General features: G+C 40.3%; 1 protein-coding gene across 3 annotated transcripts in view; it reads right to left on the bottom strand.

The window, feature by feature from the left end:
- NPNT (nephronectin) overlaps nucleotides 1-1,292 on the bottom strand; it is a 76,875-nt gene extending 75,583 nt beyond the window's left edge. For all 3 annotated transcript variants that reach the window (XM_063107626.1, XM_063107624.1, XM_063107625.1), the window contains exon 1: nucleotides 953-1,292. In XM_063107626.1, coding sequence (XP_062963696.1) covers nucleotides 953-1,023 — 71 coding nt within the window. In that variant the 5' untranslated portion in view covers nucleotides 1,024-1,292. The remainder of the gene's footprint in view (nucleotides 1-952) is intronic.
- Nucleotides 1,293-25,201: the final 23,909 nt, after the last annotated feature.

The following is a 25,201-nucleotide window of genomic DNA, read 5'->3' as shown; positions in this document are numbered from 1 at the left end:
CTGCAGGTAAAACAGGTGCAGCGTCTTTCTTTAGGACATCGCAGGGACATGGAGGGACGGGGGTCGCAGAAGGAGGGAGACTGGGCGGCGGTGTGACCCGGGGTGAAACCTTCCCAGCAGCAGCCGTCTGCACGCCGGGCGAGTCCGGTCTGTACCTGTGCGGAGGTGGGGACGGAGCACGCCGGCCCGACAGACACACGCGGTCACACACACCCCCGAGCGGATCGGGCGGCGGGGCAGAGGGCGCCGCGCGCTGCCGCGGGAGGCCCGGCTGAGTGACAGCGGAGACGGAGCCCGGGCACGCGGCAGCCAGGCTCGCCCGAGGTCTGAGGGGCGGCGCGGCGTGTGCGCGCTCGCTCGTCTCACCGCACAGCGTCCCTCCCTCAGTCCTTCTGTTGAGACTCTCTCCCTCAAGAATACCAAGGGGGAGGCAAACAGGTCCCCCGGCAACCCAGTAGCTTCCTATCCCCCACCCTTTGTGTGAGTCGCCCTGACGGCTCCGAGCCGGGATCCCACCCGGTCGCTTGGAAGTCTCCCCAGTGAAGAGCCGTCTAAATCAAGAGCCAGAGTTTCTCGGCCCAGGGATGTCCCGCGCCGTCACCTCCGCTTCGGCGGCTAAACGGCGGCCCGAGAGCGGAGGTCCTGGGCTCGCGCCTCTCTTCTCCCCGTCAGCCCTAATTCCCGCGCTGGAGCCGGGGTGAGCAGCTCGCCCCGCCCCGGAGCCGCCCTCGGGGAGCCGCCGCCGGGTTCCCGGACTCGCAGGGGGCGCGCCCTCCCCAGCCTCCGGCAGCCACCCGCGGCGGCTCGACGGCTGTCCTCAAGCCCAGGTCGCGCAGTGGCCCAACTTCTGGACAAGGGAGACGCCGCTCTGACCGCCTAACCCCGCGGGGAGAAGGGACCCAGGACAGCGAAAGTGAAATTGGCGCGGGAAGGAGGAGAGGGCCCAACTCACCTTCCGTCGAACTCAGCAGCAGCCTGCAGGTAGAGCGAGGACGCGAGCAGCAGAGCCAGGAGGAGATCCATGCTGGGCGGCGAGTCCCGGGGGGCGGCGCAGCAGACTGCGGGTGCTGGGCGCACAGGAGAGGCGCGCCCGGCTCTCTGCTCCCCCGAGGAGCTGCGAGTCTTGGAAACCCCCTGCCGCCGCCGCTGCGGCTGCCGCTGCCACTCCCGGAGGAGAGAGGCGCGGCACGCAGCCGGAGCAGGTCTGCGGCGCGGCGCCCGGAGCCCCCTCCGGCTGCCTCCCAGCTCGGGGAGGCGCTGCAGGGGGAGCGGAGCAGCAGGCGGGGAGGGGCGCGGCGGCGGGGGGGCGTTAGGGGAGGGGGCCGCGCGTGCGCCCGACTCGCCGCCCTGCCAGTCCCGGGCGAGGGGTGAGGGCGCCCGGCCCCTCCCGGGGGCCCAGCGGGGAGGGCGGCTCGGGGCGGGAGCGCTGTGGGAAGGCAGCGTCTCTTGGGGACCAGCCAAAGCGGGTGAGCCGCAGGCTGGGAGGAAAAGTTATAAGCCTGGCCTGGGAGACGGAAAGCAGGGTGCTCAGCAGAAGAGCCGGGGAGGAAAGGGGCCCGAGGCGTAGGTGCGCGCTCCTCGGATTCCGCCCGAGCAGGTGGTGACCGCAGGGCTGAGCCGTAGCTTTCACTGGAGTGCTGAGAAGCCCGAGACCAGAGAGGCTCATGCGGCTGGAGCTGAGCAGTGTCTGCATTTAGTGAAACCACAGCACGACTTGGACAAATTAGCAAAAGCAGACTCCGGGAGTTTGCTTCTCCCGCAGAGTTGGCAAAGGCATATTTTTTAATTTCGTAGCCAACCAAAAGAAACGTTTGGGTCTCCAGTCGAGTTTTGAAGAAACTTGCAGACTGTTTCTATCTCCCGCCAGCTCAACTCCCCACACATCGGGTTAGGGCTGCCCCTCTAGGACACAGGGAGGCCCATTACTACTTCGTAGTCTAGTGATGACTGCTTTTGCATAGATCATTTAGAAACCCATTTTTAGTAATCATTGCTCTGTTGTTTCAGAGTAAAAAATACTGTACTAAAGTGCTGTGTTCAAGTGAAAACATGATTATCCTAAAATGCACGTTAAAACATAAGTCCGATCAACTCACCCCTCTGCTCAAACCTAACCCAAAAGACTCTCCTCAGCCATCTCCAGTCACTCTCAGACATAATCTCCTGGTCTTTTTTCTCCCAGTCCATGGCCTCTTTGCCTTTCTCCCACACTCCAGGCATACTCCTGCCTTGGGGCCAGTGACTGGCTGTTTCCTCTACCTAGACCCAGCTATCACTTGATCCACACCCTCATTTCCTTCAGTCTTTGTTCAAATGTCACTTCCTGGGGAGGCCAGCCATGACCACCCAATTTAAAATTGCAATTTGCCCCCTCCTGATGCCTCCTGCCCTATTCTACTTTGTCCTTTCTCCATACCACACATCTTCTATTTTACTATATAGTTTTATTTTTTTGTTTGTATGTCTTCTTTCCGCTAGAATGGAAACTCAACAAGGGCAGGTATTTGTTTCGTGCCTAGGACCGTGCCTGGCACATAGTAGGTGCTCATAAATGTTTGTTGAATGAATTTGCTACATTACAGACTTTTCCCCCACCTTTATTTTCTGTTTGAGGTTTCTACAACTTCACATTTTTAATGGAAAGTTCTGTGGCAAGGTGACCTCACTATCTTGATCTCTCAGTGTGTATAAAAACAGGAATTTTCTGCATGAAAAAGAAAAATAATGGTTTCAACTTAAATGACTCTTTGATTTCCAAGTTGTTCTCTGTTAGCATAACAAGTTTCTATTTTAATCTTAGGAAACATCCATGCCAATTCAGGCTTGGGACATTATTTTAGGCAAACAGCTTGGTGTCATCCACTTCAGATCCTTCTAATGAAGTCCAAAAATGTAGGAGTCAAAATATTTTTTTTGCTGAAAAATCAAATTTTTGTAAGTGTAATGTAGGCTCCGTTCCAGACTCTGGTGGCTACTCCTTAGCTGTTTTCTTTGTTTATTGGTTCCTGGATTTGGATTTGCAAATAAGCCTCACCAGAGTGATAGATGATTAAGGGAAAAGGGGCTAACCTACAGGCCAAAAAACTGGAAATGGGAGGGAAAGAGGAAGAGTGATGGGTGAGAACATAGGATGAGTATCTGGAGCAAATGGTTAATGCCCCATCTGAATGCCTCTTTTCTTTTTCCCCCCATATGTTTTCTTTGGCCTAGAAAACACTTCATCTTTCTTCTTCATTTGGACAATATCCACTTATCCTTTGCATCCAAGCTTAGTTGACACTTGTCCAGGGACCCTTTTCTGACTTTTTGCTTGGCCAAGACTCCTGTGCTATATGCTTCTGTAACACTATGCATCATCTGGAGTAGCTCTTAATGCATTGTGTTGTAATTGCCTCTCTACCACTCTAGAGTCCTTGAGTCTAGCCAATAGGAGGACAAGGACAGTGCCTATCTTGTCACTGTATCCCCTGTGCCCCACACAATGCCTGGTACAAGGCTTAAATTCAGCAAATATTATATAGACTGGATTGAACTGGATTCTGTTTGGTAAACTTTAGCTTCTTCCTTGAGTAAGCTGTAGCTAATTATATCAGTCTTTGTTGAATCATGGAATGAGGAGAATCTAAAGGACTTCTGAGATCCAACTGGTTATTATGTTGCAGTTATGACCACCAGTGATTATTCCAAAAAAGAACTGGAGTTTCCATCAGAGTGATATTTCACTATCTCAGTCTCAAAAATAAGCTAGAATGAGATCAAAACAACTTGTTTTCTTATAATAACTTACAATAACTGTACTTTTCTAGTAGGACAAACTTTTGGTTGGTTTTCATACCAGATAATGACAAGTAATAATCCCAATTTCTCATACACAAATAATTATTTATCACTGTTCACAGTGTGATACAGATAAATAACAAAATAGAATCAAACAAACACAACTTCAAACATTTGGAAATTAGAAGCTCTTAATTATGTAATCTTTTTTATTTCCAGTGAATATTTATCAGGAGACAATGTATCAACCCTTTCTAGGTGCTGGATTTCAGCTAGGAACAAGACAAAGTCCTGCCCTGAAAGAGTTTACATTCCAGTGGGGGAGCAAGACAATAAGTGCTATGAAGAGGCGGGGAGAAGGCATAAAGTGAGTATAAAGGGAAGTTAAGGTGATAAAAAGTATGTGATTTTAGACGGAGTGGTTTGGTCACTTCTGGGGAGGTGGCATTTGAGCAGAGACTGAATGAAGTGAGGGAGAGAGCCACAAGAGGGTGTGAGCTGGGGGTGGTGTCTGGCAGAGGGGAGTGCATGATGCGCTTTCTCTATCAAGTTCTGAAATGACTTCTCTTAGTCGGTGTCATACAAATCATTAAACAACATTAAATAAACCATTAAGCTATTGCTCTTCCCACTCCCTATGCAGTGGTGGCACAGGCACAGGATTACTGCTTTTGAAAACTATTAAGCGAAGAATACATAGAGCTGCTTATTCACAGCAATTTTGATTTCCAACTGAGCAAGAATTATGGAAACTCTCTGCTCTGGCAGTGGAAGAAGTGCCTTGGTTAGGCAGTCGGGCCACTCTGCTTCTCTTAGAGGAACTACCTTGTCCAGAATCTCCCATAGCCACATCAGAAGTGACTGTTAGGGCATATGCTGTACATCATTCACAACCCTTTTTCTACTGAGTGTTGCTTTAAGGAGCTAACAGAAACAGATATTTTCAGACCAGACTCATGGTTTCTGTAGCAACTAGATTTCCTTAAGACCTTAATAGGCTTCTGATCTAATTGCTTCCAGCCAGTTCCTTGTGCAGATAACCACACCAAAGTCTTTTCTAGTCCTAGTTCTTAAGCCTGCTTTATTTCTTTGCTTCCTTGTGCCTGTACCTCACTCTCTCATCTTAATGGAGGCCACCTTGAGGCTAGCTAAAATAATAGGGTTGTTTGGAGGGCAACACCCTTACTCTAATCCAAGATTCCTTTGTTTGTATTAATGTTTGGGGCATAAAAGCAGCTATCTTTTTCAACCCTGGGAATGAGAAAATATAGTCACAAATAGTATTTAAATTTCTGAATTTTCTCATTTCATTTCTACTTGCAAAACAGCCAGTTCTTGCCTGAACTTATCCCTTTCTAATGATACCTTACTAAAAGCAACAAGGAGTAGCAAAATACACTAACATTTTCATTTTCTACAACTATATTCCCTAGATCTGGATATATGTTGTGCCTTCCAAGTTGTTATAGGTAATGATTTTTTGAAACAGTGTAATCGTCACCAGCTTTCCAGCCTACACACAGCAGCTATAGTTATACCTTGTAAAACCATAATCCTATCATATCACCCCTCCAGTGACTACCTATCACAAGCAGAGTAAAAGAAATAAACTCTTTACTCTGTCCTCCTGACCATCTAACTGCATGTTTGCCTGAACACTAAGAAAACACAGGTTATTGATAAGATATCATCCCTTCTGGTATGATTTTTATGGCAGTTAAGGTAAAAGGCTAAACTGCTATAACAAAGATACCCCAAAATGTAATGGCCTTTACAAGACAGAAATTTATTTCTTCATTATGTAGCAACCTGAGGTTAATGTATCAGGTTGGCGGGCAGCTCTGTTTCAAACAGTCATACAGGTCTGAGGTTGACAGTGACTCTGCCACCTGCACAGTCACTCTAATGGTTACCATTCTAGTCTGTTGTGGGAAGGAGGAAAAGAAAGTATGGAGGAGGCTCACCTGTTCTCATAAAGACTAGGGCCAGGAAACAGGACCTATTACTGCTGCTCACTTATACTGGAAGGAACTAAGTCAGGCAATCACACCCACTTGCAAGGGAGGCTGGAAAATATAGCCCAGCCATTTGCCCAATCTTCCCACTAACAATATAGAAGAAGGCAAGAGCAGAATGTGGAGAGCAGTGAAAAGTCTTCACTACAGACAAGTTAAGTATGAGATGTCTATAGGTATTCAAATGCAAAAGTCAAATAGGCAGTAGGATATACCTCGAACGCAGAGGAGAGTTTGAGGCTCCAGACGTAAAGTTGGTAGTCTCAACTAGTATTTAAATCCCTGGGACTGGAAGAGAGTAAGTGAATGTAGATGTGGAATGAAGACAGTAAAGGGAAGAAGTATAATTAAAAGGACTGCCCTGGGTTACTCCAAAACTTAAGCTTGAGCAGGGAGGAGACCCAGGAAATGAGCCTGAGAAGGAGGAGATAGGAAACTCAGGAGAGTATAATGTCCTAGAAGCCAAAGGTAGAAAGGATTTCAAGGATATGAGAGTGCTCAGCTATGCCGAGTGCTACTGACAGGTTAAGTAAGTTCAGGACTGAGAAGCGATCATCAGATTTGACAAGAAGGCAATCACTGATGATTTTGATAAGAATAGTGTTCTTGGGGGGATGAGAGCCTGATTCTACTGTACTGAAAAGAGAAAAAGGGGAGGAAATGGAGATACAGTACAGTCAATTCTTTAGGAGTTGTGCTATTAAAGGGAGCAGAGATATGGGGCAGTGTTTGGAACAACATGTGAAGCGTAGGGAGGGATTTGTTTTTTAAGGACAAGGATGTAAGCATGTTTATAAACTGATGGAAATAATCCCAGAGAGAAAAAAGAAATAACTGCAAAAGCAAAGTACTTTAGGAGGTGAGAAGAGGTTAGATTCTGTGTTCAAGTCAAAATAAAAAATTAGAAACTGAAATTGCAGAATATCTAGAAAGTAGTGATAAAAACACTACATGTAGCTATCTATGTTTAGCTACAGTTGAACTCAAAGGAAAATTCATAGTTTAGAGCTTATATTACTAAACAAAAGGTAGTGGCTATTATTAATTATTCAACACAAGGAATGAGAAAAAGAACCATAAAGTAAAAAGAATGCAGAAAGACTCAATAAAAAAAAGCAGAAATTAATGAATTAGGTAACAGAAAGCAATAGAATTGGTAAATACATGTAAGAGCTGATACTTGAGGGGGAAAACAATTAAAATGTTTAAAATACTAGCTTGTCTAGCAAGACAAAGTGATTGAACAAATATCCAAATTTCTTTCTAGCTCCGTTCCCCTGGCAACCTGATAGGGTGGTATGTGAACTCTGTTACTAGGGAAAAAAAGTGGCCCCCTGATTGGTAAACTGCATTTAGACAGGAAGAACCACATACATCTGATCGCAAGCCATAGCACTGGACCTCCTGCACACAGTGACTTTTATGGGATATACCCCTTACAGGAATAAACTGCCCCTGGACACTATGCCTATCAGATTGTCACAAGAGATGCTCAGGAGGGGCATGAGGCTATTAAGTCAGGGCAGTTTCACATGTGTGTGAAGTGGTTCACTTCGCACACCTGAGCTGTACTGCTGTCGGAGGAGTTCCACTGAAGAGGAGCATTTGATGCTACTGTGAGGGTGCATGTAGTAAGTACTCAACAAATATCGATTGCCTCCTCAACTCGAGTGGAGGTTTTACTGCTGGGAATTAAACGCTTCTCTACTCAGGTTTTTCTATGTCCAAGGCAGGCAACTGCAACATTTGTATTAACATTTTCCATGCCTAAACTAGCTTATGAATCTCTCATTTCAACTGAGCTTTTATCAAAGTATTTGCTCTAACTCAAAGTTGCCTGAAATACATTTGCATCCCACTGCCACATGGGGGAAGTGCTAGTAAGCTTTTCACATTTCATAATAAATTGTCAACCCACCCTTCTGGTCTCTAAAACATGGTTCAGTTCTCGAACAACACAGATGACCAGTTCTTCAGGTAAAACATGAATGCTTATAAAAATCCTTGTTAAAATAAATATTTATGGAAGTCATGCTAGGTGGGGGATTATCTGTCAACTACTCTGGATTACCCATATATTAACCTTGGATCAAGTTAGTCTCCTGGAACTTAATTTAGAACCTGGAAGACTCTTCTCTTACTGAGTTAGACTTTTAGCTTTTATGAGTTTGTTATGAGAAACAGTCAAATAAGATCTGTACCTACACTTTCTGGAACACTTTTGTGGATGTTATCAGATTTGTCTATCTTGATCGAATAAGGTAGCTAATTTCTTATAAAATTTAAAGCCAAGAAAAAATTTTATGTCTTCTATTTTCTGATGAAAACTTACTGTATCAAATTTCCCTTTTAAAAGTGGATGACAGAAAACTATGGCGACAGTAAAAAAGATCAGTGGTTGCTGGAGTTGGAGGGAAGGAGAGATAAACAGGGGAAGCATAAAGAATTTTTAGGGCAATGGAACTATTCTGTATGATACCATAATGTGGATACATGTCATTCTATATTTGTCAAAACCCATAGAATGTACACCACCAACAGTGAACCCGGATGTAAACTGTGGATTTGGGGTGATAACAATGTGTCGATGTAGTAGGTTCATTGACTGTAACAAACGTACCATGGTGAAAGTGGGGGAAGTTGTGAGGGCAGGGGGTATATGAGAAATCACTGTACTTTCTGCTTAATTTTGCTGTGAACCTAAAATCACTCTAAAAAATAAAGTCTATTTTTTTATTTTTTTTTGAAGTCACTGCCAGAAGCTCAGGGTTAAATTCCGTCACAAGAGTTATTTGAATTCTTAGGGTGGGTTAGCATATGTGTTCTATCCCTGGTCTTGATTTTGTCTATCTGTTTTATTACCTTTATTTTACATTGTCATTTCTTGAGGTTTTTCTCCAAGTCCATTTTAGAAAGAGCAGGACTAAAATAAACTCAATAAATAAAAAGATAAAAATATAGTCCCACAACTCTTAATATTTGAGCTTGATTTCAAAGATGTTTCTTTGTTGTTTTAGTATTTCCTATCAATATTTTTTTTTCTTCTAACACTGAGTTCTGTTTTCCAGATGATCTTTAAATTTCTGATTGTACTATTTTTCCTATATACAGTATAGTTAGTTCACCTTCTTCAGAACAGTTCATTTATACCGCCTCTATTTAAATGGTAAAATATGTCCCACATAGAATAGATTGTCTTTCCTTAAATGAAGATGCAAAGTACAGTTCCAAGCTCTCACACTCTTTGTTGGAAAGTCCTTCGTGTATAATCTAAATCAGTGAAGACTACTTTTAGTTGTTCTATCCCAAGTAGAAAAAGAAGACCATTCTATAAACAGCTTAAGCTATATGGTCTACTGAATGAGCAAGACTTTAGACCCCAATGCAAATTACCTGAAGTGTAAAATTCATTGAAATTAAACAGTTGGAGTATATTGGTAGATTAATGATTTTAATTACAGTGTCTTCAACTCTGGTAAATGTGCGTATTAACTACAATTAATCTGCAAAATAATTTCATCAAAGAAGCCAAGTCACTTCAGAGGTATTATTTTTTTAAATACATGTCTATGACTGCAGTGTGATTTTGAGGAACTTAAGGAAAATCTAATGCAGGACAGCATTTAGGGTCCGTCAGATTTCAGATTTATTCCCACTCATAAGAGCCAGTTGAACTCTGACTAATCATTTAATTTCTCTGAATCTCAGTTTCCTCTTTTATTACATTGGAATACTAACATGTGTCTTGAAGAGTTATGATAATTTATTGAGTAAATATATAATTCTACAATGCCTGGTACATAGAAGACATTAATTAATATAGCTATATGGAAAAGTCTAACATAGGTATAACTCCAACATTTACGATCTGGATCACAGTCAATGCTTGGCACATCTGAATATAGAGCTACAGAATATCTGTACTTCTATTTCTTTCCATAGCATTTGGGAGTTTCCTGTCTCTTCCTATGATAGAAGCTGAAAGGAGAGGCTCCTGTCTTTCAACAACAGGTATAAATTGCTGCCTATGGAACAGCCCATTTAAGCCTTAGGAAGCTTCCAGAGAGGAAGAAATTCACCTAAACTAGAGACATAAAGAGTTTATTATTTAATGAAATAAAAATGAAAGTGGTACATTCCAACTCAGAAAAAAGTAAAGAAAGGACTGGCTGGATTTGATATCTAGTTTCAGTTTCTAGGAGCAGTGTCAAATGTTCCCCGCCAGGCGGGAGGTTTGTCAGCTCATATCATTCCTTGGTGCAATCAGCTCAAATGTCTTTATAGTCTAAAAGAGAGATTTATTTTTTTCAATAAATAATTTAACAGGTAATTATTGCATAACTGTTGCATAACTGTTGCATAAGTCTTACATGTGTTGTGCTGAATTACCTCTAAGCTTTCCCAGACTTTAAGGCTGTGATTGAAGCTTCATTCCTTGTAGTCATCTAATTTGGTTCAGTTTTCTTAAAACAACAACAACAAAAATAGATTATTGTCACCATGCTCTTGCCTCTTTTTAATTTTTTTATGATAAATTTCTTTTACTCATCAAAAGTGACCCTAGGGTAGGCCAGGAGAAAGGATATTCAAACTAAAACATCAGGAATAAAGGCCGCCCAGACTTCAGTAACATCCTGGAAACCAAAGGCATAGGCACAAAAGATTCCTCAAGGTATTGATGATGTGATTTATAACATAAAAGAATATATTATCCTTGCCATCTGTGGTAAAGATTTGGATCTCCTTAGGGATGCTTCCAAGTTTTCCCATTAACCTATTCATGCCCTTAAAACCCATTTTCCCCACTACAAGTTTATTTGGCAAGCTGTTAGGAACTTTATCAATTATTTTTATTGAAATCTGCATGCTGCTTGAAACCTGGAGAATAAGATCATCAGATGTACAACAAAAACACAGGCAAGAGTCCTGCTTCTAGCAATGGTGGACTAGGATGTTTTGAACTAACCCTCCTTGAGAACAACTAGAAAAGCTACCTAAGCCCCACTAGGATAGGGGTCCAGATGTGGAGGACAAGGGAAGCCCAAAGAAGTGAAGCTGACATTGCACTGCTTTTCCCCTCCTGTCAACTGCCAATTCAAAAAGTGGGAGCTGACGGTAGGATCCTAAGTAGACTTTTCACCAGACGCATGGGTCTGGGGGTAGAAATATTAGACTTTAGATCTTGCCAAGGAGGATAGGTCCTGGTAAATTCCCCAGGTGTTCCATCGGAATCCTGAAGGGTATACCTTAGGAGTAAAAGTAAACTAAACTAGCCCTCACAAAGACCAGAGCCTGATTGATTAGGTGATCTGCATCTGCTACTGCCCTAGCCCAGCTGCTTGCCAGAGGCAAAACAAACCCTCTCTGGAGGAAGATAACATCATCCATGGCCTCATATTATCTCAGAATGTTTTATATCAATGTCTGGCACAGAATTAAAAATCAAGTCTCCTTAAGAAATAGTGATAAAAAACATCATCAAGCATGTAAGGGGATGATACTGAAAGAAACACAGAGGACAATAGAAATAGAGTCTCAGGGGGATGTAAATGCTGGAGTTATCCAACAGAATTTTTATAAATTATGATTAATGTGTTCAAGAAATTAAAAGACAAAATTGAGAATTTTGGTAGAGAACAAGAAATGAAAACAAAATTGAAAAGTAGAAAGGAAATTCTAGAACCGAAAACACAACTTATCAAGAATTCAATGAATGAGTTTAGTAACAGACTAGACACAGTTGGAAAAGAATCAGATAAGTCAAAAGAAAATATCTTGACTGAATCATGGAGAGGCAAAAGGATGAAAAATACACAAAAAAGTGTAAGAGACATATGGGACAGGTGAAAAGTCTAATGTATATGTAATTGCAATCCTAGAAAGCGAGAGAGCTCAGGAATGAGAGAATGGACTGGATATAAAGGTATAAAGAGATAATGGCTGAGAATTTTCCACAATTGTTGAAAGACATAAGTCAGGGATTTAAGAAACACTGTAAACCCGAAGCAGGATATACAAAAGAAAACCATACATAGACAATGCTGCTAAAACCGAGGACAAAATCTTAAACCAAGGCAATAGAAAAAGATATTAAAGAATATGTTCGCTGTTCCTACTTCTTTTCCTGAGGTGGTGATTTAAGAGGTCAGCTTTGTGTGAGACCCTGTATAGAACATGGTCAAAGGAACTTGGCTTTGCTTTATTATGTGTTTCTGTCTATTGTAGGTTACTTCGGGGAAATTGAGATAGCATTTCTCACTTTCAAAATCCTTATATCTTTTATTGAATAGCAATAGATACTCATTTGGCACTTAAAGCCTATTATATGCTATATATATATTTAACTTTGAGTGCTTTTGATGTGACAGACCCTATTATTAGCCCCAATTTTAGATATGCAAACCAAAGCTTGAAGAAGTTAAGTAACTTGCCTAAGGTCATGAGGCTAATAAGTAAAGCTGCAATTCACACCTGTATCTGACTCAGGGCCCTTGTTACTAACCCCTTCATTTATGTCGTCCAGTGGAAACAGTACATTCCTGATGGGAGGGTTGTGACTCAAACTTTTGGTTATTCCTCACATTGCCAACCTTTTGCCTTACACAGTGATTGCTGAAATAATAATAATAACAACGACCCTAATAACAATTGCTAGCTTTATCGAGCACTAGCAATACACCAGGATTCATTTACTTTTCACTGCCCTCTTGTGAGGTAGGTTCTAGTATTATCCCATTTCATATATTAAAACACTGAGGTACGGAGAGCTTAAGTAACTTGCAAGCTCACACAGCTATTAAGTAGTGGAACTGAAATCCCAAACTAGGCAGTTTGGCTTCATAGCCTGTGTTTGTAACTACCACATTTACTGCTCCTGCTAAATTATTGTTCATTAACAAGAGAAGTAGTGGTAGAGAGAGTGGCCTGTGTCCACCAGGACAAAGTTGGAAGGATCCTAATTTTTTGTTTGTTTGTTTTTTTATTGTAACATAGTTGATTGCACACATCTGTGAGGTACAGAGTTGAATATCATTATCTGTGTGCAATAGGCGAGGAAGCATCCTAACTTATGACTGTTAAAGCAGCACACATGCTGGCTGTGAAAGACCACATTATTAGAGATACTAAGAAAAGACAAATGATCACATTACAAATTGTGGGCTATTCTACTTGGCTATAGGGACATTCTTTGGAACCTATGCAGTACAATCACGTGCATTTTCCCCACAAGGTGAATTCCCAACTCATCTATTTACCATAATTATTTTTATCACTTATTTTCCATTCTCCAGGTTTTTGAAAGAAACTTTTTTGTGTTCTCCCAAATCCATTTTACTTTTACCTTATCCCTCAGATTGAAAGGTAAATGAACTGGCTATAGATCAGAAAAAGTCTTTTGCTTGGTCCCAAATTAGCTGAGTTTTAACAAAAATGCTAAAGCCACCAGAGTTTGTTTAGCAGTGTATAGAAGAAGATTGGCATGAAAAGAATAGGCCTACTGCTTGGAAAAGACAGTAAATGATAACAGATGCCAGGAAGAAGGCAAAGTGATTCAACTCCTACCATTCCTCTTCATCAAGGAAAATGAAGCATCTGCACCGTGAAAAGATTAGGGCAAATGTAAAGTGAGTCATAAATTTTACAATACACTCCCTACAAAGGAATCGAATTACAAAATATGATGGTCGACTTTCTCTAAGGCCGTATATATCTAATCCAATATTGTAATTAACATCAAGTTTGAATGTCGGTAGTCTCAGAAGAATGAACACAAATCTTGGATGGAAGTACTTCAAAGATGTCGTCTTCAAATACTCCCTTGCTGTGGATGGAGATCGACATATAGAATTTTTAATAGACTATGGCTTCACTCTGCCTTAGCACTTATTTGGTTGCAGGAAACAAACCCATTCTGGCTATGTAAAGGGAGGTTTATTATACAGCAGCTCCTCATGGAATTCAAGAGGGAAGGATAGCCAAGTGCCATGGGGAATTAGACTTGGAAATTGAAATGCCTTCAGGAACTAAGCCTCTTTTCTCTGGGGCTGCACATCTCTCACCTACATTTTTCTGTTTCCCTTGCCTTGTCCAGTTCCTCTGTGCATACTGGCTGTCTCTGCATGCTCCTCACATGCGTGGCCCTCAGTAGCTACCCTAGTCGCTCATGCTACATGACCTTGCACCTCTAGTCACACTAACACCTGACCACCAAATTCCCAAGAAAAAAAAATCAGACTGGCCTGGCTCACAGATCAGGTGTCCATCTTTTTTCTAATCAGAAGGTTAGGTTTATTTGGTATAAACATGGGAGGAAGGGCTCACTGCTTATGTTCTAGTTGGGGGAGGGAGAAGGGGCATTGTTAAAGAAGAGAACTGGGAAGAAATCTCAAAATGTGTCTCTAATTACTGTGATCTGTACCCAGTGCTTCAGTATCCTGGAATCCTCACAAAATCTTAAATAATTACCAGGGACAGGTCCACATAGTGGGACAACCTTTGGGAAAAGCTATTAAAAGGAAAAAATGGATATTTAACATGTATATAAACTATTCTCCACCAAATGAGTTTTAAGCTCATAAATTTCTCTCCACCAATGAATTGAAATTCTAAAATTGAAATAAAATTTTTATGACACATTTAAACATTAACCAAAGATTTTTTTAGGACAAATATCAAGGAAGCCACACATCTAAAATCAGCAGAATGTAATACATTTAGGTAGAGAATATTCAATTCACGTACATGCAATGAACAATTCTCAGCACATTATTTTAAAGCAAAATACCTCTTTATTTTGTGACATAGCTCGACTGAGACAATGTGAAAAATTTCAGAGGAGTCAGTACAGGGTAGCATTTTACATTTTTCCGCTGACACCTTCACCTAACTGGGTTGAAGTAAGCCCCAGGTCAAGAAGTTCCTAGAGAGGCAGCTCCTGCTGCCATCATCTGCCCCAAACAGGATCAAAGCTAAGAGCCAAATCCTAGCCTGCCCAAGTTTGGGAGCCAGACGTAGAGGACATCCAGGGGTGTGGTCAACTAGCTTGACTTCGACTTTCCAGGGCCATCTTTTTAGAATCAGAATTTATCTCTGGCAGCTGAATAGTTTAATAGCAAAATAACATTCTTAAATTTTAATAAAATTTGAATAATTTCTAATAGTTAATTTTCAGTTAATTTAAATGATAGCAATCTTTTAAATATTAAAATGTTTACATCAATTTTTTAAAATAAATGGTTGTTCATCTTATTTAAGCAAAAAAATTTAAGTATGTAGTTGCAAATGTTTTTGACGGTTTTGAAACTTGGAATTTATAAACGTTTTTCAGATATAATTAAAAAGGAAATTTTAATTTTCATCTATCATTTTGATTGTATGCTGTGTTTGAAGCATATGTGATTGATTTTTTTCTTTTGAAATCCAGTTTCAGTGTCACTATATCACTGTACTGGTGTTTTATGTTTAAATCCTTTAACATCAAACTTCAGTGTATAATTTAGTGGCTGTCATTTTCAGCCAAAAGCTAAAGAAAATTAGATATTTTTATATTGTTCTAAAAGTTGAAGGTGTCTTATTTTAAATTCAACTATAGTTTTTTAATGAAAGAAAATATTTTTCCAGCAAAGGAAGAAAATGTATCTGTAATGTCTGATTGGACATTAACACTTGGCATACACATTTCTTGGCCTTTATTTGTAGAAAGGGGAAAGGAAATTGGATAACTAAGCAGAATTTTGTAGTTGCTTTTCCAGGAAAAACAACAATCCTGGTAGGTCAGTATTATCCCTGGTTTTCCAGAGAGGAACCTGAGACCTAGAGAGATTAAGTACATCACCCAAGATCACACAGCTAGTAAGTGGCGGAGTCTGGTTTCTAATTCAGGTCTGTATGATTTGAAAGCCCATGCTCTGTCTACTGCAGCCTGTGGCCTGATGGTTTCACGGGACTGTAGTTTCATAGCACTAGGACAGATGAAAATGTAAGTTCAAGTTAGTTATAGCAAAATTCAATTTAAAAGGTCCGTTTGGGGATGGATGTGTATGTATGAGCATGCTAGAGTGGTAGAAAAGTGATTATCTCACTCCATCATTACAAAATTGCATTCTCTGTAACCTTATGACAACCCACTTTCCTGTAAAAGAGGAGAAAGCAGCTAATAATATATTGGCTATAGAGACTTGTAAACTCTCACTAGGTTTGAATTATTATAGTTAAAGCAGACTCACAGACATTGTAGAGTGATTACATAAAAATCACAAAACATAAAGGCTACTGTTCTTCTCAGTGTTCTAAGGTTGACATTATTAAGGTATGGTAAAAGGAACATTGTTTTATGTTTTGGGATTCTGGAGGTTTTCTTATTGGGAAAAGGTTTCCAAGTCATTTATACTCAGCTGACTGGATAAAAAGTGAGGGCTAAGAAGAACAGGTACGTTACAGCATCATGTATACATTAAGGGATGGAACTAGTTAAAATCAGCATACTCTTATGGCCTCTTAACCAAAATGTAACATCCATATGATGACAAAAGTAGTGTATCAAGACCCAGGGGACTGGTGCCAGGAAGTGCCTTTTTCAAATTATTGCATACAGAGGCATTTGACCTAGAGGCTCACATTCTTCTTCCTTAACCCTTCTGAGAGCCTAGCTCTTGGTCCTTTCAGTTACCTTCTTTCTCTTAAGTGAATTCCCCTAGGGAGAGGGACAGGCATGTCTACTTTCATTAGATGACAAAAAAGTGGTTCTAAAGATGAGAAAGACACTGATGTAGATGATGTATGGGAAAAATTTAAATAATTTTTTCCTTAAATATTAAGGAAAATAAATGTTCCTAAGTTAGTATATAAGTTTATATTTATAATTAGTGAGGGTATCTAAATTAACTAATAAACCAAATATTCTAAAAAAAAATTACGGTTATTTCTATATCCCTAAAAGTTTGTATGTACAAGTAGGACAAAAAATTGGGAAAAGGAGTATCTCCCAGGACCTTTTTCCTATTACCTAGCTCGTAGAACTGCGTGTGGAGGGTTTGTGACCCAGTCTTACAGACTCGAGGGGTCTGTAAGCCCTAGCTTTACAAAGCACATTCTGAATAAGGATTACAACCTTTCTTACGGGTTCATAGTTGTAAATTGATGTTGTATCAATGGAGTTAGTACAAAGATATAGGTCCTTTCTTGGAGAAACACTGGTCAGAACTTTGGCAGATGTTCCCTAGGCCTTCAGTCCTCTTCCTCATCCCAGGCAATGTATCTACCTGGTGGAAATATCTATCGACTCATATTATCCCCAGCTAGTGGAATCAAGTCTGCATTTGCACTGTTTCCAAAAGAAACTATGGGGCCTGAAGTAATCACTGTAAATCACAATAGGCACATTAAAAATCTCCCCTACAAACTTATGCTAGTGAACTTCATCTTAAACTCACATTGTTTGAGAGAGACACAAGTGCTCATGAATAGTTTGGAAAGAAAAAAATATTTGATGCTAAAATTTAAAGTTAGCTAACTGCACAAATATTCCACATGATGGTGTATATATGGATATTGGTGCAAGGAATGCCTGGGTATAAATTGTGGGCTAAGGAGTTGGGGAGCTATTTGAAACATTACGGCTCTCAGTTTTTTGCAAATTAATATAGCAGTTATTTAGAAATGTGATTTTTAAAAAAGTAAAATTAGTTGCTTAATTTTATTAAAACAAAGCAGCACAGAAAGATAGACTATAAGTAAGACATACTGAAAGTAAGACTGTTCTCCCCTCCTGCACTCTCAGTGACACTCCACAGAAGTAACCATATCAATTGTAAATGCTTTGCCTGTGTAACAAAACCCTTACCGATAGTGGCTACAGTCAATTTAAATGAAGTTCAGAGGTAGGCGGTCTCAGGGTTGGTGACAATCAAGAACCCACAGTCCATGTGTCAGCAATCTCACACCTCATTGTCACAGGTGGCTAACACAGCTCCAGGCAGCATGTTCTCAAATGAAAGGTTCCTAAGCGGGAAGGAAAGGGGTAGAAGCAAAAAGGACTTCCTCCTCATGCACATCTCTATTTTATGAGGAAAATCCTCTCCAGAATCCCTACGCAGATTTCCCCTTCTTTTTCATTCCACAGGCAAGAACTGGGTCACTTACCTATCCTTAGACCCCCCACTGGCAAAAGAGAATGAGATTGCCATGACTGGTTTAGGTCAATCATAACTCATCCCCTGTTCTGTTGGCAAGAAAGAAGGGGAATGGCTATTGAGTAGGCAAACACCAGTGATTGTCACAACGTTAACCATGTCTTATTATCTGCTCAGAAATTTTCTCTATGTATTTAAGTCAATGTATTATAAATACTATATAATGTATCATATATATATAATAATATTATATAATTACTACTGTATTATATTATTATACTTTTATAATACATTAATATAATATATGCTCATATATACGTTTATATACATATACACACAAATAGTCACACTTGTTACTTGCCTAAGTGTCCTACATTTTTTTGATAAATGGGGTACTCAATAAGTAATGCTTAACATATAACTAGCACATAGTAAGTGCTTTGTCAGTGCTCATTACTATTATTTTATTGTCCTTGAGACAAAATACACCATTTTAAAAAGAATAAGGACCATCGTCTAGTGGATACTACATTTTACTTTACCAGTACTTTGTAAAATTATGCCAACACATTTATTTTAGGCTGCTGAACACTCTTGAAAATATTAGCTGCAGAGCTCCTTTACAAAGGTATAAGAACTATTGTGGTCAGCAGCAAACTCCATTTAAACATAGTGAAATAATTTTGTGAATAACAACTAGGTGACTAAATATTTACTTTCTGATGAATATCTAGCCACAAATATTTTCTAATCATGTTAATATGCAGGCTGAAGTAAGAGGGTAAGTTATTAAACATTTTTGGTATTTTCACAAAATATGTTATCAAGTGAATTTGAAATTATTAACAGATTGCTGGAGGAGAAATTAACTTCACTCCTACTTTCTTCATTTATACTGCACAGAGAAGATGAGAGGTCTTTAAGAAATTCTTATGGAAGAGAAAGCCAATAAAGATACTTCAAATAAAAGCAAAACACTTTTCTAAGTATTTGATGTAATTGGATGAAAGCCTGTGGGAGAGAAAGGGAGTAGAGAGGTCTCCTTAGTTGTCCCTGTGGTAAGATCCTGATCAAGGGTCTAAGTAGCATGCACGTAGCAAGCCCAGCTGCAGACTGCCACCCTTCAGCCTAGACGGACATGACCTCTCATAGTCCTTAGGCCAAGTTGTAAAATAGTTTGCCTGTTCTCATTTAGTCCCATTTTCTCATTCTCTTGTCATTTGTCCCAAAATGTATTGCTAAGTGTGAATATATTATGATTATAGATGACAAGTTATACAACTACATCAAATTACGTGAGGGTAATTCAAAAAGTTCATGGAAAGATTTATCTTTTAATTCTATTTTTCCATGAACTTTTTGAAGTGCCATCATATAATCTCAAACTTTGTTCTTCAACTTCCAAACAAGTTGGTAGAATTAGATGATGGCTAAAATCTCCCCCAGATCTAAAATTCTGAGTTAAAGACCAGTGTTTCTGGAAGTAATTGGTCATCAGAAACATTTGGAGGAATTTCTAAAAATACAGATTCCTGGACTCTACCTTCAGACATTGTGATTCGTTCATTCAACAGATAATTAATGAGAGTCTTGGGTTTAATGCTGGGTACACAATGATGAATGAAACGTATTTCCAACCTGCCCCATCCTTTACAGAAGGACTGAGATTGAACCCCGTAATTTATGTTTTTAAAATAATCTCCGGGTAATTCTGATAACTAGACAGTTTAGAGAAGAAGTGCGTCAGACCAAATGCAAACAACAGCTATTTCGGAGGGACCATTTTCATTTCATTTGGGGTGAACTCATGTTCATACTCTGATAAATTCTTCCGTTTTTCACTATAGGTTTTGAATAGCTTCTCTAAAACATACATCTATCTTGGATTAAAACAAATGTTAACAAGAAGAAAACACACACTTAATAGATGTCATTATAGTATGCTGGTATTGGGTGAAGTTTTAACAAATTAACTGGTGATTGATACATTAACTATAGACATCTGTACAAATTCAAAAACTATTTGATTTGAAATGTTAGAAGTTCAGATTGCTTATGCAAATAAATGATATTTAATTTAAATTCTATTATTTACTTTGATTTGCTCTTTAAAGAATTTTAAAACTTCACCTACTTTAATGTACAACGGTTTGTAAGTTGCTGAACTATTTGACTTTATGACCTATGAATATTAAGATTTATAAACAGACATTTTATGCTTGCTGGGATTATACAACTCTATTTCCCTTGAAATAATACCAGATTGAGAATTTATCTATATGAAATAAATGAAAAAATCTCTGTTTTTACACCACCAAATTATAAACTCAAATGGGAAAGACAATTTGACTTATCTCCTGGAAGTGTAACTCTAGGAGACAGTAAGGATAAATGTTAAAAAAGGGGCTAAGAATAGTCAACTCTTGTTGAATTTGTAAATACTTATCACAGTTTTTATCCCCTCATCAACATCTACATTCTAATATATCCAGTAAAAAATAAAAAGATAAAGTTTAAAGAAGTCCATGTGTATTTATTTTTAATCTCTCTGTATCAATCAGAGTCCCAGCAGGTAATGAGTAACATCAGGTAGTTTGTCTTAGTTTATTCCTACTGCTGTAACAAATTACCCAAGACTGGATAATTTATAAAGAACAGAAATTTATTTTCTGACAGTTCTGGAGGCTGGGAAGTCCAAGAGCAAGGCACCAGCAAATTTGGTATCTGGTGAGGGCTATTCTCTGCATGCACTATGGTTCCTCTTACTGCTTCCTCACCTGGCAGAAGGCAGAAGGGCAAAAGGGAAAAATGCTGTGTGAAGCTTCTCTCATAAGGCATTAATCCCGTTCACAGGGTGGAGGCTTCATGACTTAATCATCTCTTAGGGCCCCACCTCCTAATACTATCACACTGGCAATTAAATTTCAACATAGGAATTTTAGGGGAAATGGGCTGGCCGGTTAGCTCAGAGGTTTAGATTGTGGTGTTGATAACACCAAGGTCAAGGGTTCAGATCCTTGTGCCAGCCAGCTGCCAAAAATAAAATAATTAAAAGAATTTTAGGGGACACATTCAAATTATAGCACGGTTCAAATGAAAAGATGGACCACAAACAAGTGTGGGCTGGGTGAAAGGAATAAATAAGGAATGGTGAGATACTAAGAGACTAGCTGTAGGGAAAGTGAAGATAAATGGTCAAGGACCCTCGGAGTTCGGAGTCTTGCTGAGCATTTGATGTAAATATGCATGTGCATCCAGGCGTTCCTGGGTTGCCTGATTTGCACCCAGGTATTTCTTGGATATTGTCTAATATAATTCCATATGGGCACCCAGGTGTCCTGGGCTACGAGGCTTAAGTATGAAGGATGTACAGCTCTGATCCACAGCGACCCCTCTTTCCTGGGATGCCCGGGGACAGGGGTTGGGGGGGAGTGTGGGGAGGCCACTACTGTTTGCTGGAGGCTGATACTGCTAGGGCCCCTGGGATGCCCCTAGAGCCCACCGCTGCTGCTCGATCTGTAAGCTGCTTCTGAGGAAGCTGAGGACTGAGATGTGTCATCTGCCAACATCTCCCAGGATCTTTCCCAATTACCTAGCTCGTGGACCTGTGTGTGGGGTCATCTGGTGACCCAGCCTGGTATGTGAGGGGTCTGTGACTGTTAGGAAAATATAGGAAAATGGTCAGGGCCCTCAGATGTTCAGAACCTTGCCAAGCATTTGATGTAAATAGGCACATGCACCCAGGTGTTCCTTGGTTATTGTCTAATGTAATTGTGTATGTGCACCCAGGTGTCCTGGGTTATGACTTAAGTATAAAGGATGAGTGGCTCTGATTCACAGCACCCCTTGCCCCCGAGGGGCCATGGGGAGGCTACTACTGCTGCTGGAGGCTGTTGCTGCCAGTGCTCCTGTGACCCTCCACCCTCCGGTGGCCGCCACCACCGGCCCTGTAAGCTGCTGCTGCCATTGCTGAGGACTGAGCTTGTGTCATCTGCCAACAGCTCCCAGGATCTTTCTCAATTACCTAGCGTGGACCTGAATGTGAGGGGTCTGGCGACCCAGTCTGTACAATGGGTTTGAAGGGACTGAGCCCTAGCCCTCACAATATAAATGGAAACTTAGTATAACTAAAACAATGAAACATTTTGGCTTTAGTTATGATTTGCCTTACTCAGAAATTTGCATAGTCTTGTAGCTTTACAATTGGCTATGTCGGCAGGATTCCGACATTAGCCCTAGCTTGGCAGTGACCCAGTCTGTACAATGGGTTTGAAGGGTGTGAGCCTTACCCCCCAGCGTAGCCCAACACATGACTACATTGGCAGGATTCCAACGATAACTCTAGCAATACATTAGCAAAAGTGGGAAGCAGGTAAACAGTCTTGGGTGTAAAGGGAAAAAGGAGAAAAACGTATCCTTTGAAGACTGAAACCATGGAGGAAGGGTCTCTCAGATAGGAGCTGTGGTTGGTAAGGCATACAGTGCCAGAGAACACTGAAACAGAGAGCAGGGAGTAATACCCCTATCTCTCCCTTTCTTCCTGCTTTCTGATTTTCTGAAGTGTCAGTTTCATGGTGGGGGGGCACCAGCAGGACAGAAAATGGATAGGGATTGTGTGGATAATTTAAGGAAAATCCACCCACACTATAAACTAGCAGACTCTTTAAAAAGACAATTTATAGTGGATATTTAAAACTATATTCCATTCTTTACACATAAACTACTTGCTTCGTGGGTCCATGACTGTTTCAAATATAAACCCAGTTTTTGATTGCAAATGTGTTTTTATTCTGTTTTTACTAAATTCTACCTGCAAGAATTGCATGCTTTTAAGTTGCCTCCTCTCAGTTATTGTATTATTCGTAGTAAATTGTAAGCAAGGAGCCAAGTAAAATACAAAAAGGTGTTTTGAATTAGCTGTAAATTGCTACCCTTATTTAGTATGGATAATTCAGAATTTGACTTTGGTGACTAAAATAATACGATTGATAAATGATTCAACTTGTGTGCATTTTCTGTTATTATGGGGAGATGTCTATGTAATTACATAGCCTCTATCATTAGCATGGGTGTGGGCCTGAGTCAACACTCACAAAAAGCTTGTCTTTTTGAATACTTGGGTAATTGAAAATGCCAAGATACATTCTACAAATTCAGCAAGAAAAGAGAGTAATCATCGTTAATGCTGCTGAAAACCAGGATGAATAATTGGCTTTGAGATGCTGCAAGATGAAGATGACAGCAGCTCAAATGTCATCGCCTAAAGGAGGACAACCAGTATTAGGCAAGCTGCCATTCATGTGATTTCATAAAAGGTTATCCAGAAGGGCTGTTCCCCACTTCAAGAAGCACAAATGTCATTGCCAGGACCTCACATTCTTTAAGAGCAGTGATATAAAAAGACCAAAGGCAATTTGATGCAGAATGATAGATTGAGCATCATATAAATAATTTGTACATCTAGAAAGCAGTATTCCTTTCCCAAGAAAACACTTGAGAAATGGTGTTGGAATACTAGTATCACAAAGAAATACACTAGTTACTGGTTTTCTAAGAATAATGTTAATAAATTAGTGATTTTATAGTAGGAAATCTAAATTTTCCTATTTTCATTTATTTTCTCATGTGCATAAGTCACCAAAGGTATAAGGCAGGGGATGGGCAATAAGAAAGCCCATTCAATTTCATTCTATTTATAAGATACAATTTAAGGTAAATGTTGGCCCTTTTGTGTGTTTGCAATTATATTCAACTATCCTATGTAAACTTTATTTCATAATTTCAGTGTTCACCATATATCTAAAGTCCTAGTAACCTGAAGATTAAGAACACTGTTAATTGGGGTTGAGTATTATATATGCTCACTCCTTTAGGTGGCTACTTTGCCTTTACAATCCCTGGTGCCTAATAAAATCCCTAATAGGTCTAAGTATGCATATTCGTTACCTAATTTGTTTTACCTGTTTTAATTTGTGGCAGTCTATCTATGCCAGCCACATGTAGCAAGATCTCTGGAAGCACTAGTTCCTGCCCCTCATAAGGGAGTCTACATCTATTTTGTTTTAAGATGGTGGAGTCTTGATTCCAAGTTTGTAGCAAATACACAAAATTTTCCCCTTTCTTAAAATAAAACTTCCATCCATCACTCCCCTCCTCAAAAAACAGAACGGCTTTTTACTGCAACTGAGTTGGCCACAGGATCATGTACTTAGAAATGCATTTGTGGTTTGGTTCTTTTTACCCATCTGTACTTATTACTCTCACTCCCACGTCACAAAAAAAAAAAAAAAAGGCCGAGTTTGTACAACAGAGAGATCTGTTCAAGGTCTAAACAGAAGGAACTTGAAGACAACGCCTTTGTTTTATCTTTTCTGAAAGATAGACACGCTTATTGTCTAAGGCAAGGACAAGGAAGAGAGAGAAAAGGGTGACCGAGGAAAGCCATAGGTAAGAGGAAAACCTCTTCCAGTCTTAAAATAGTGAGTTCCTTGATGACAGGAGCCCCATATTCCACTCTGTGGGAGTGTCCGGCTACTTTTCCCTGCCGGTCATCCTGTACCGACTGGGCCAGTTGTCGAGCTAGGGCTGGTTCTGGAGCTCATAGACCCCTCACACGCCAGGCTGGGTCACCAGACCCCTTACACGCAGGTGCATGAACTAGGTAACCAGCAAACAGGTCCTTGGAAGCTGTTGGTTGGAAAGCATGGCCTCTCCTGAGGGGGCAGTAAACTCCAGGCAAGGTGACTGCGCAGGCGCACCAACTCCACCCACACACAATTTACAAAGGATGAGCCGGGCCAGCCCCAACCTGCCCCGAGGCTAGGGGAGCCTGATCAAATCATTCCATTTTCCCAACAGGGAGTGATCTGATTTCAGAGGGAAGAATTGTGTGGTATACCTAGTGGGAATGAACCTCAAACATTGAGGTTCCCAGTGCAGCAGTAATTTAAAAATTTTCTCAATTTACAAATGGCATTAAATTGACTAAATGTCCTGGACAACTTCTGACAACCTACGAATCTTTGGTAAGGAGGCTCTGTGGTGCACAGTCTTAGGAATCCTACTCAGTTTCAAATTTTTACTTTGCTATTACTAGCTATATTGTTTAGGTAAGTTATGTATCCTCAGTGAGCCTTAGTTTATGCATATGTAATATGAGGGATTAGTACCCAGCAGGTAAGGTTGTTAAAATAAGAAGATTATGAACTCTATGTGCATACAGTCAGTGAATATAAATGACTAATAACTGAAGAGTTATAAAAATTGTTGGTATACAAA

This window comes from Cynocephalus volans, chromosome 9 (assembly GCF_027409185.1).
Source record: "Cynocephalus volans isolate mCynVol1 chromosome 9, mCynVol1.pri, whole genome shotgun sequence".
NCBI classification, from domain to species: Eukaryota; Metazoa; Chordata; class Mammalia; order Dermoptera; family Cynocephalidae; genus Cynocephalus; species Cynocephalus volans.
This window is presented reverse-complemented; position numbering and strand designations above follow the sequence as displayed.